We start from the raw sequence: 12929 nt of genomic DNA, 5'->3' as shown, positions 1-12929 counted from the left end.
CATTGGTGAAAGAGACTCCCATAGCAACACAAGCGGCGACGAAGAACTCGACGACAGCGGAGATGAAGATGAGTGCCAGTGAAAGTTGCATTCGAAAATAACAGTGTTAAATACTTCTTTTCAGTAGCTACAAATGCTTTTTGTCGCCAAACGTTTTTTTAAAGCAGAAGGAAAGTTTGTAATAAATTGGTTTCCTGCCTTCTATGTTTATTCTATAGCAATTTTTTTGATATTCAAACATTATGCCATTTTAAAGTTTTACTAAAATATTTCACGTGACCCCCCCTTTTTCCCTTATTTTTTTGGGATGGCCCCCCCTCGAAAGCCATTTTTTTTCGCATGGCCCCCCCCCCCAAATCCCACCAGCCCCCCCTACCTTATAAAAAATGAACGGTCCCTAGAGTAGTAAATCTTTAAAGGAATTGTTGCACGGTTCGGCGCATGAGCAAACTATGACGGGAGCATAAAGTACCTTTCTCGCTTTCTTACTGAACCACACGTAGTTCAGCAATCTCAGACTCCAGTCTGTGAGAGCAGAATGACGAGGTTCAGATTTCAGGGAAGATATTAACAGATTTACACTGGAAATGTCGAGTTAGTTGTTAACACTGAATTTATTACTCGGGCCGAAAGATTTATTCTGGAAAAATGCACGAGTTATTCCGTCGCATTCGACTGGACCGTAAACAATGAAATTGAGTGGAGCATAGGGGTCGGAATAGACAAAACGAATTCTGACGAGAAATCATGGGTCACATCTATGATCCTCTATCGTCAAGCTTCCCTGACTGACCGCAATAATTTCCCGCAAGAGTCATCGTCATTGTTTCATAATAAACCAATGGAATCAAATAAGCTAATGTTATACCTTGCTCATGCACCGCGCTGTGAAGGCTTTGCGGACTGACTTCTACACTTGCAACTTAACGTTTAACAATTTACATATTAATGGCATTTTTTTACATTAGCCAATTTGTATTTACAACTTTGTGTCAAGACTGCCGCTTGTTTCGTTACTGTCAGAAAATGCCTCATCGTAGTAAGCCTCGGACTCATCGAGTTTCTCGAAATCAAAATAAGGAGTGTCCGTTGTCATCATTTGTTCCAGTTGTACAATCAGTTGTTCAAATGTTGGTCGTTCATCGGGCACCTCCTTCCAGCAGTCTAATATCAGGCCGTATCTGATGGCAATTAACGTACATAAAATAAGTTAATAGGAATTTGCGGGGCAAATCCCACGGAGAGGCTCTCCGTCCACTGTTACCAGATCGAATTGGAATTTAGAAGTGTTGGTTTTTGTGGAGGGAGGAAAACCGGAAAACCCGAAGCCCTCGGAGCAAGTATGAGAAGCAGCAACAAACTCAACCCACTTACGACGCCGGATCCGGGATTCGAACCCGGGCTATACATTGGTGGGAGGCGGGCGGCCTAACCACTAGGCGATGCCTGCTCCCCTGAATAAAAAAGATTACGAAAATAAAACCCGCAGTTGTAAAACCCTCTTGGGTTTAGATGACCAGGCCGAAATCAGTGCATTTAAAATTGAATGGGAAAAAATATCGTCCCTATTTGACTCATGAGATTTTCCTTTGAACAGATCTTATTAAACAGAAAAACCGGTCTAACATGTTCTGAAACTAAATGTAATCATCCCTTTACAGTGTACGTTCTAAATTGGATTATTCGAACTCAGGCAGACACCTTAATATCACGCATTTAAAATATGTTTGTTCTACAAGGTAATATTTATAAATTCCTGAGCAACTGCAAAATGACTTGTAGTCAAAGAAGGAGCAGTGATTTACTTACAGCTCATCGGAACAGCTTTTTGGTTTGGCCATACGATACCCAGTCTTAAGAAGCCTGTACAACTCTTTGTGGCTTATTCCTGGATATGGAATGCCTCCTGACAAGAAATAAGGGAGAAACCAAGTGTTTGGATTGTATTTGTTAGAAAGGTGACTTTCCTCAGCTGAATGCAGTATGAACTGAGCGCCGTTATACGATATTGCAGACAACGTAACTATAAGAGAGTTTGCACGCAACTGTTATGAACGTATTCAATAGGAAACAGAAATAAAGTTCAGTGTCGTAGGCCTGGTCCGCGCTCTGCATGAAGGTATGTCTGGAAGTGTCTTCCATGAGAAAAGGCTGACTGAAGAGTTCCCCATTACATCGGGACTGAAGCAGGGCTGCGTCCTCGCCCCTGGACTCTTCTCCCTGTACCTAGCTGCTATTCCAACGCCAACACAGGCCAACGCCGACGACGACGACGATGTTGTTGTGGAGGTAAAGCGATTTCAATGAGTATTATAATTACGATGAGTTTTAGTGGTTCCTCTCTAGTGAGATTGGAATACTTGTCACACAATCCAACATAAAATAATAGTCATATAACACTGATGTACCCCTTAATACAAAGCACATTACTGTGGCCAATAAAAGTGAAAGTTTTCCTATTTACATGTAAAAGGAGATGGCTATTTCTAAGAAATTATCAATTCTCACCCATTGTGGTCAACTCCCAGAGAAGAACTCCAAAGGACCATCTGAATTAAAATAATGAAACAAAACATCAGAGAAATTTTGTTCACTCGCTTTCATTTACTCGGGTCTAAGTTCTATATTAGGGTTAGCATAAAGAGTCGCACAAACCTTCATTCAACATTGCAATTGTGTCATCTCGGCTCTAAAAACAATGAGATACTTTCTCCTCAACTATGCATTTATCTAAAAATTGAACTTAGGTTGGGGGGAGGTACGTTTTTAGGGGAAAAAATTATGTATACTATGGCAATGCTTGCAATTTTTCTCACGTTTTTCATGTCATTGTGGGTGGCTGTACTCAATAGGCCAACAACTGAAGCAAATGCCTCAGTCGATCAGTCCTACTAAGATACAATCTTAGTAAACAAGTCGGGACGCAAAATAACTTACACATCACTCTTAGTAGTGTATATGCTGTTATGTAGTGCCTCAGGTGCTGTCCATTTGATTGGCAGTTTTTTTGTGTGTTTCATTTCATATACATTGCCCTGAGTGTCGCGTAGCAGACCAAAGTCGGCAATCTTCACCACTCTGTCCTCACCGAGAAGAATGTTTCGCGCTGCCAGATCACGGTGAACAAATCCTTTGCCAGCCAAGTAATCCTGTTAAAATAAAACATAACAACACAAATACCGGAAAAAAGCGATTAAAACACAAAAACGTTTGTCCTGTAACAAACTGTAGCAGTCTGTTACTTCTTTTCAACAATTTGGAGTTAAACTTGAAAGGCACACTTCATCTTAGTTGCTAAACGCCTTCAATATAATATGTGATACAAGGGTGGCAAACTACTACTTTTCAGATAGGTTGCTAAGAACAACAGTTTTCAAACTCATTAGTAATTCATCAAGTTAAAACAAAACAAATCTCAACTGTGAAGAAGGTCTGGATACCCGGTAGACTGCGAGCAGTCTCTCTTTTGCTCGGAAATCCGAGGGGAAGAACGCAAAACAAGTGAGCGTGCGAGCGTGACATGCGCGGGTCGAGCGGCGAACCGTGATCAGAGAGTAGCGGCTCGCGGCTTCCCATATCACGCTCGGACACTCCGACCCACCGCTCACTTGTGTTGCGTTCTTCTTTGCGTTCTTCCCCAAGGATTTTCGGGCAAAAGAGAGACTGCTCGCATTCTAGATACCCGGTCTTAATTAACATAGATTTTGACGATTTTACTTGTCCGTTTACTCCTTAGTTCTGGTTTTGATTGAAAAGATATATCAAACATTCGAGACAGTGTTTTATCGGCTATTCAACACCTCGAATTTCGCCACAAATACTCCGCTGCGCGTCGTATTTTTAACTCTCTTCTCGGTGTTTGGATATCCCGATGAAACACCGTCTATCGTGTTTGATATATTACATACATCAAAGCCTATATTTTCAAAGACGTAATTTGTGACATCTCAACTAATTCTTGTAATCAGCAAATAAATAAGTCCAAAATGTACACGACGGTTATGCATCAGTCAATTCCAGCAGTGCCCATCCCCCCCGGGCAACCGCGGGGGATTTGCTTACGTTGTCAGTCCCGGGGGTGGGGCATCCGCAATTTTATCGCGGCCCGGGGGCTGGGCATTTGCGTACCCCGGGGCGACCCCCGGGCATTCGACACGCGTGTGACAGTGCTATGGAAGAGTTCATCGGGAAAGACGAGGCATTTGTTGAACAATGGCTTGTCCGTCAGGGACTAAAGAAACTTGCAGATGTTTTTAAAGGTATGTTTTCTCAATTTTAGATATTTCTTCATTACTTGTACGCATACAAACTATAAGCGACAAGGTGAACTATATTTTGTTTATCACAAAACAATCACTGACGTGAACACGACTATTTCGCATTCAAAACTAGCCTAGCATTTTTTAAATTCATGAAAGTGGAGTTAAAATACTTAAGGTTTGCGAATTCAAATGATGCGATCTTCCAGACAGATCTTGCGAGCTTAAGAGCAGCTTCGTCTAAATATCAACTAGACTTGGAAATAGCGAAAAAATCGAATTTCTTCAAACTCGCCCAGAATGAAGCCCTACGGGTACTAGTTAAAAAAATATTGTTTTAAGTTCGATAAATCAAAAATTATTTTTTTCCGCAATTTTTTCGTTTCGATACCCCAAATCGGCCAAAATCCATCGAAAATGAGCGGCATATTCAGAGGTTCGTAAACTCAAAAGTAAAAATCTTCATTAAAAACTGATTGTACGTCGTATTTGTACTTTCTTTCTTGTCTATTTAGAGCTAAATAGATCGTGATTTGATTAGCACAAAAATATTTGATGAATTTTCTAAATTAACGACCCAAGACAGCTTTACAAGAGGTCTACATTTAGCCTATTTTCAAATGCTAAAAAGGCGTTCTGTTACGCGCCTTTTCCCAAAACGCCTAGTTTGGTCCGAAAGAGCATTGTTTCTTCTTCAAATTAGTGAAATAAAAATTTTGGGTAAATAAAATCGCGAGCGCTGAGATAGCGAACTAACTGCAGCACTTCTTCCTGAAAACGTGACCTTTGACCCAAGTGTAACGAAACCGATTACTGCAAGAAAACCCGGAAGAAAAGCAAACGCTTCGTTATTTTGAAACAATTTCTAGGGATATCTCTCCGAAACCATGATTGCAAGAACTATTTCCAGATATGAAATCTTACAGGGTCAGAGAAGGAGCTAAAGGGCGCATTTTGACACAATAACTTTGTTTGCTGAGAATTGAATTGAAGACAATTCCAGTGAAATTTGCAAACTTGAAGTATGTTAGCCGATACTTACCTGAATATTTATATTTATAGAAGAGTGGTCTTCAAAAGAAGCTGGACCCAGATTTGGAAACCTCTAAAAGAAGAAATGTTTAATATTCCGTGACCTGCCCGCTGCTATAAATACCATGCACATGCCAACCGCATGTCACGGTCGTAAAACCAACTGAACTCCACTGACAGTTTCCATGGGCAACCCCAAAATAAACAATCCCCAAAAATGTAAAGTGAAATTGGCTGTCTTCATGAACAGTTAGAAGCTAGAGTCAAGTTCCATTACCTTTAAAAAGTGCTTGATTTTATTTGTTTGCGTCGACTTTGTTCACTACTCTCACGTTCGAATACCGCGAATCGGTCACGCCAAAACAGTGCAGACCGTTCAGACTGCAGACACTTGTTTGGGCTTTTCATTGTGACTCCTTTTTTTGGGTCTAGTAACAAAATAGTGTTAAATATATCTGAAAGTTTGTCATTTATCCACAGGCTGCACAAGCGCAGTATTTGACTTATGATTCAATAGACAAACGCCTACGAGACTTTGAATGGGAAACTTACTCAGTCTGCGCGGTCTGTCGTGTTTTGGCGTGACCGATACTACGCAGTATTTGAACATGACAGTAATTACTGAGTGAACAAAGTAAAATCAAACACTTTTAAAAGGTAATGGAACTTGACTCTAGCTTCTAACTGTTCATGAAGACAGCCAATTTCACTTTACATTTTTGGGATCGATTGTTTATTTTGGAGTTGCCCATGGAAACTGTCAGTGGAGTTCAGTTGGTTTTACGACAAACATGCGGTTGGCATGTGCATGGTATTTATAGCAGCGGGCAGGTCACGGAATATTAAACATTTCTTCTTTTAGAGGTTTCCAAATCTGGGTCCAGCTTCTTTTGAAGACCACTCTTCTATAAATATAAATATTCAGGTAAGTATCGGCTAACATACTTCAAGTTTGCAAATTTCACTGGAATTGTCTTCAATTCAATTCTCAGCAAACAAAGTTATTGTGTCAAAATGCGCCCTTTAGCTCCTTCTCTGACCCTGTAAGATTTCATATCTGGAAATAGTTCTTGCAATCATGGTTTCGGAGAGATATCCCTAGAAATTGTTTCAAAATAACGAAGCGTTTGCTTTTCTTCCGGGTTTTCTTGCAGTAATCGGTTTCGTTACACTTGGGTCAAAGGTCACGTTTTCAGGAAGAAGTGCTGCAGTTAGTTCGCTATCTCAGCGCTCGCGATTTTATTTACCCAAAATTTTTATTTCACTAATTTGAAGAAGAAACAATGCTCTTTCGGACCAAACTAGGCGTTTTGGGAAAAGGCGCGTAACAGAACGCCTTTTTAGCATTTGAAAATAGGCTAAATGTAGACCTCTTGTAAAGCTGTCTTGGGTCGTTAATTTAGAAAATTCATCAAATATTTTTGTGCTAATCAAATCACGATCTATTTAGCTCTAAATAGACAAGAAAGGAAGTACAAATACGACGTACAATCAGTTTTTAATGAAGATTTTTACTTTTGAGTTTACGAACCTCTGAATATGCCGCTCATTTTCGATGGATTTTGGCCGATTTGGGGCATCGAAACGAAAAAATTGCGGAAAAAAATAATTTTTGATTTATCGAACTTAAAACAATATTTTTTTAACTAGTACCCGTAGGGCTTCATTCTGGGCGAGTTTGAAGAAATTCGATTTTTTCGCTATTTCCAAGTCTAGTAGATATTTAGACGAAGCTGCTCTTAAAAAGCAATACATCATGATTTAAAATGTCTTGAAACTTCACAGAAAAAGTAGCCTGGAAATACAGGCGCCTATCATCGCTCGCGGGTGGGGGCACGTCCGCCGCAATCCCAGCTATCCTCTAGCAAACTGTTAAAAGAAATATAAAGAACACGTACTGTTGTCCTTTAAGTCTTACCGTTGCATTAAAATACTGAACAGTTGACCGTTTTTGATTCTCCGAAAAAGTACTCGTAACGTAACAGTGCTCCTCACAAACTTTATAGACTAAGTTACTTTTAATTGTATTAAATCAAGATTAGAAATCGTTCCTCTTCCCCTTCTCCGCGCTATTAGTTGTTTGTTTGCTTTTCTGTTTATTTTGTAATTTTAAGTTTTCCTTTTCTTTTATTGTTTTTTTTCTTTCTCTTTTTTTTTTATTTCTTGAATTTTATCGTGTTTAATTTAATTATAGCTAATGTGTGCTGTCAGAATTCATTAATTACTTTATGCTATTCGTTTCCCTAATGTAAGTTAGTAACACCTGATGTAAATAAGTAATGTACATTGTAGTATCGGAGTAGCCATACCAGAGTACCTTGTTATTGTAATTTGTAATTTGTGATCCGTGTAATTTGTTAAGACGTGTTACCTTAAATTAAAAAAAAAAAAAAAAGAACAGTTGACCCTTTCATTCACTGATTAATTAAAAAACTGCGGAGGTGTGGGAAGGCGACGATCCCGGGGGCGGGGCATTTGCCCTCTTTCTTCGTCCCCACCCCGGGGAATTTGCCCATTTTTTTAAAAAAATGCTAATGCCCGGGGGTTAGCCTGGGAAGGGGGGGATGGGCACTGCTGGAATTGACTGATGCATTACAAAGAGTTTATCAATCGAGTCTCTACGCTGACTCTATTTACCATTCCGTTTGCAATTTGCCAGGCAAAGCAAAGAAGATCGCGGGAAGAAAAGTTGTCAGCCTGCTCGACGTCTTTAGGATGGTCATCGTCCTTAGGTGTGTTTATGTTGATCTCCCTATGTTCCTTTCTAACTGGCGTCATCATGCTGTCAGACCCAGATACATCACAGGTGTGATGTGGGTCTTCATCAATCCCAGATGGCCCAGTCACTGGCAGGGGGGAGCACTGAGACTCACTGTGATCAGGATATTTGCATTCATTCTCCTCTTTCACCTTTTTTCCTTCCTTTCTGTCGTCGTCACACTTTTCCTCTCCTGTTTTTGTTTCAGCTTCATGGCTGTGCCCCAAGTTGCCGTCAGTTCTCTCATCATAAGAACAGACCAGTGCAGGTTCTTGTCTTGCAGTCCCAGGTTCTCCTCTTGTAGACAGGATTACCTCCATAACTTCATGGCAACACTGCTCAAATTCCTCTTCTTTCTTTTCATCATCTTTTTCTTTACCTGACGCTTTGAAAACTAACTTCTTACTCATCAACGCTACCTCTTTCACCGTGACAAAGCTATTTGGCATGTTATTTTCAGTGGACACTCCTGAGGTTTTGGCGCTGCCCATCTCGCTCTTATTTGTAGCTTGCGTCAGATATTCAAAAATTTCCCCATCGATACTGTTCTTAAACTTCACCTACAATTGAGAGATGGCACGCATGATGAGATCATTTTAAGTTTCTACTGCTCACTCGTACCTTTTTTGCCGCAACTGCATTGATAACTATGATAGCTTGGAGTGTTACTACTCTTTAAAACCAAACAGGTTTTATTTCTAATGGTAGTGAATAACAAAACAAATAAATTAGATTCCGACACTGTTCGTAAATAAGTTATGTTTGTAAGTCAGTCTTACCAGTCAAAAAGAAAATCAGCCTGTTATGATCCGCATTTTGTATTCTCCTATTGAAATTCCCTTACGAATGTCTTGACTTCGACCACTACTGGGAGAATGACAGCCATCCTTGCAATATTTTAGAGTAAATTTATTGTAAATTAAACTTTAATACATAGCGTTTGTTTGCAGTAATCATGCACGCCACTCGTTTTCTTTAATTTGCTAAAAAAAGCAACGTTTTTAATCTCTCTCTAAAAGAGCCAACTTTTTCAAACCTGTTGCCTTTTGCCTCTTAGCCACTGAAGAAGATCGCCATGTGGAACATATTCCAGAATCAACATGATGGGTTCTGACTTTACCCAGTAGCCGAGCATGCTAAGGACATTCCGGTGAGAGCCAATTTGCTTCATGAACTCAATTTCCTGCAGGAAAAGTTCCTTACCTCCCTCGGTGGCTGTTGCTAAAATAACATGGAAACAAAAAGAAAATAAATGAACTAATTGCTTGTGATAACCGAGAAATAAGTGTAGCCCAGTAGATAATCTTCATGGTTACACCAAATTTAACTAAACTGTTGACTAAAAATCTGCTATAACAAAACAAAAAACGTATCGGTCTGACCAGAGTTTGTCCAGGAAAATAAAACATACAACACATGGTTCCCTCTTGTTTGACCACTGAGGAGTGTTTAACGTACAGGGCTACTCTTTATTATGTAGCAATACGGGCCAATACAGAACTCACGCTAGTTCAGTATCACATATATCTTTTTGCTCACCAAGTAAAGTTTTGATAGCAACCAGTTTTGCTTCTTTGATTTCCACTCTTTGATCCCTGGGCTTGTCAAATATTTCTACTGTTGGTAACTCCTTCAGGGCTCCTCTGTGTACTTTACCAAAAGCCCCTCGACCCAGTTCCTCCATGAACGTTATCCGTTCCGGTGGAATTTCCCGTTGCAGTAAGGGAATCATGTCGGACTTTAACCTGAGTAACAAAATTTAACATAGATAACCCCGCTGCTCCAGACATAACGCAGAACGCCGAGCAGGTGTACTCTGCGCCGAAGAAATTTTTACCCTGTCATCTGAGCTGATGTTACAATAAATTATTGCCTGTCGGTAAAGAAAATTTACAGTATGCACTCAGTTCTTTTCTGGTACTCAGTTCTGTTTCGCTAGGGATAAATTCGTGTTTGATTTTTGTCTAAAACGAACGTGTCACTAGCCGGCCACACAAGACGATCTTCAAAACATCAAAAATCAGGTGTCAAATTTCAGTGTTTGGCTAGAAGGATCCTTCAATATCAACGAGTCAACGCCTGGTCCACTTTGATTTACTACCATACGAATTAAATCGGTTGATATATCTAGTAAAAGCTTAGTCCACGTAACCCACTGGCGATTGAACAAAAAAGCTGTTTTCTTGAAGAATTTTCTTATTAAACAAAAAAAGCCTCTCCCAGTTCTCGACAATACTTTTAAGTCAAATGAAAGAAATGAAATGTACTCCCATACCGTTTTGCAAGGAGGACATTTAGTTTTCTCTTTCTTGTTCTCTTCCTGTGACAACCAATCCCCACAAGTAACATGACAACAAGAGCAAGACCTCCAACAATCACAGCAATAGTTTGTCCGCCTGAGTGAAGAAATTCTTCATATAGCCACACACGCTTTGTGTCCTGGCTTAAGACAGATTTCTTAATTCATTGCACAACATGCCTACAAAGCTGCTTGAAAAGCACTTTGACATGATGTGTGGAAAGAATCAATCAGTAGTATGTTAACAATTTGAAAAATAGAAAAAAGAAAACATTGTATGGAGTAACCTTAACAAATACATTGTATGCATCTTATATGGGAGGGGCGAAACACGGCGGTCAGAACCTCCCATTTCCCGTACCCTACTCTTCCGCTTCCTGTACCTTTATCTACCTTCTTCCGCCCTCGTCCGTCTTGCTCTCGTCCCTGTAAATAAGGAGACTCAAAACACATCCTAGTTATTTAGCTGGGCAATCCTATGGCGTTTTCCTTTGTTTTCAGCCCTGCCCCTCTTACTCACATCTTTTGACAGCTTAAGTGACAGCATTTCATGACCTGTTTACCTTTCATGAGGTAACCACCGTAAAAGGCTTTCCAATTTTACCGGAAAAAGGCCTCAGTTTTTCAGCCGAAGGACGAATTTTCGTTTTTCCGTCGGTCCAGAAGTCTCAAAATAAGCTAAATGTAAGTCAAAAAACATTTTGGGTTCTTGTTTTCAGTTGAAAGTATTTCAACGCTTAATAATTGATTCCCGCCTTCTTAGAATCCCCTCTTCCCGCCCTTTCTCGTCCTTTCCTCTCCCGCTTCATGCCCTCTATTCTCCCGGGCTCCCGCCCCCCTCTTCCACTCCCACTCTTATAATTATTTCGCGGGTGGAAGATTTGTTTTCTGCCAGAGATGCTTCAAATAACCAGTAACTTATGAAAACAGGATATTGTGCCTTTTTGCTTGAGCACTGTTAGTTATGGTTAGTTAAGTAGTAAATCAAAGGGCTTTTAAGACCTCTATTTGAGCAATGGAGAAGGAACATACAAAAACTCACCCGAGAAAAAATTGTTGGAAAGTATATCTGTCGCAGGGGACTTGGTTTTTACGCGCCAGAAGTTTGACATGACACTCTCCGTTTGTTCATCTTTAACAGACGTTGCAATCTCATACTCCATATCGCATTTCAGTGGTATGACATAGGACGTTTTTTTAAGCTGAGTGATAGGAATTTGCAGCCAATCAGCTTCGTTGCCGTCTGATTGAATTTCCCTGTAGTATATTACATACTTCGTAAGGCGACATCCAGTGTGCATTGGAGGACTCCACATGTAATTCAGAACGCAACTGTCTATTTCCATTGTCTTGTTGTCACCCACGGGAGGAGACAGGTTACCTAAAATAATCGATACAAATAGATTATCAGTGGTTAACGGTCACCTATAATTCAGAAAAAATGAATTGTTCTCATTGGCTTAGATGAAATGCAAGGCGTCAATATCATTGACTTACGAATACAGGATGCCCAGGTGACAGGAGTATACAAAACTAGTTCTTATGAGAACTTCATTACGCTGTCACCTAGTTGTCCTTCACACAACAGACTAATAACATCAGTTGTACTCCATGCTACTGGTTCTTGCTGTATTTACCTCCCTCGATTTTGACTTTCCACGGTTTGCTTTGGTTTAGAGGTGTTTCTCCGTTTGCACTCTGTGCAGTAACTGTTATTTCATATTCCTTGTAGCATTGGAGTTGAAGATTGTAGTTGGTTGCATTATATTGAGACACGTTACGTACATCCCATAAGCCTGTATATCCTTCAGAAATCACGTTTCTGTAGTAGATGAGGTACCAAAAGTCATAACACTCTCCTTTGAATGCAGGCAGCCACGTGATGTTTACACTGCGTCCCGCTACTGTCAAGTTTACGATCTGTGGAAAATCTAAATGAAAAGTGAAAAAAAAAAAAACATTTTTCCTCAACGTAAAACGAGAAGGGCATACTACGTACATAAGGAATTGTGATAGGCACGTTGAGATACAACTTTTTGCAAAGTTTAAAAACATTCTGTAGGTAGGGTTCAGAGCCACCTTAAAGTTTGAACTACCTCGTGTATTTGTATCTTATCACAAATCGATTATTATAAATGGTTTCACGCAGCCGTTTTTGAATTACATGCACTAAAAGTTAAAATTAAGGGTGTTTTTAACCAGTTGTATCGTTGCCATGGCAACCTATTATGACATGAAGATGGCCACAACTGTTGACCAATGATTGGGCATTTGTCTGATACTGATATTGTAACACCAGTTGATAAAGAGTTTTAGTACTGACCCGGCATCAAAGTACTTATGACTGCTGGAAAGTGCTGGAAACTTTTGTCAGCCACCTTAATAGATAGGTTTTTTTTCTATAATTACGGGCAGTTTTAAAGAAAACAGCAGACATAATTTGTTTCTTGAAATTTTTTTAGCTATGGTCCACATAACTTCTCTTTTCCGGTTCGTCGCCTGTTATATTATATTGGACTTGGATTCAGTTTTTTTACAACAAGTATTTCGACAAGCCGGAAAACCAAAGCGTCAAAAAGCT

The 12929-nt window shown here is 39.9% G+C and overlaps 1 protein-coding gene across 1 annotated transcript; it reads right to left on the bottom strand.

Annotated features, from left to right (window-relative positions):
• Positions 1-357: 357 nt before the first annotated feature.
• LOC145502582 (uncharacterized) lies at positions 358-12061 on the bottom strand. The gene is made up of 10 exons (XM_081481909.1): positions 11986-12061; positions 11391-11729; positions 10325-10445; positions 9589-9794; positions 9086-9270; positions 7929-8609; positions 2938-3149; positions 2509-2549; positions 1810-1906; positions 358-1181 (listed from the first exon to the last, which is right to left on the bottom strand). The coding sequence occupies exons 2-10, from the start codon at positions 11692-11694 to the stop codon at positions 980-982; spliced, it is 2049 nt and encodes a 682-aa protein (XP_081338035.1). The 5' UTR covers positions 11695-11729; positions 11986-12061; the 3' UTR covers positions 358-979.
• Between the last annotated feature and the right edge of the window lie 868 nt (positions 12062-12929).

This window comes from Orbicella franksi, chromosome 1 (assembly GCF_964199315.1).
Source record: "Orbicella franksi chromosome 1, jaOrbFran1.1, whole genome shotgun sequence".
NCBI classification, from domain to species: domain Eukaryota; kingdom Metazoa; phylum Cnidaria; class Anthozoa; order Scleractinia; family Merulinidae; genus Orbicella; species Orbicella franksi.
This window is presented reverse-complemented; position numbering and strand designations above follow the sequence as displayed.

Coding starts and splice junctions, on each gene's coding strand:
- LOC145502582 (XM_081481909.1), bottom strand. CDS start 11,694: ATGGAAATAGACAGTTGCGTTCTGAATTACATGTGGAGTCCTCCAATG. Junction 9,795..10,324: donor AATGTCCTCCTTGCAAAACG/GTATGGGAGTAC, acceptor TTTGTTACTCAG/GTTAAAGTCCGACATGATTC. Junction 1,907..2,508: donor CTGGGAGTTGACCACAATGG/GTGAGAATTGAT, acceptor ATTTCTTGTCAG/GAGGCATTCCATATCCAGGA.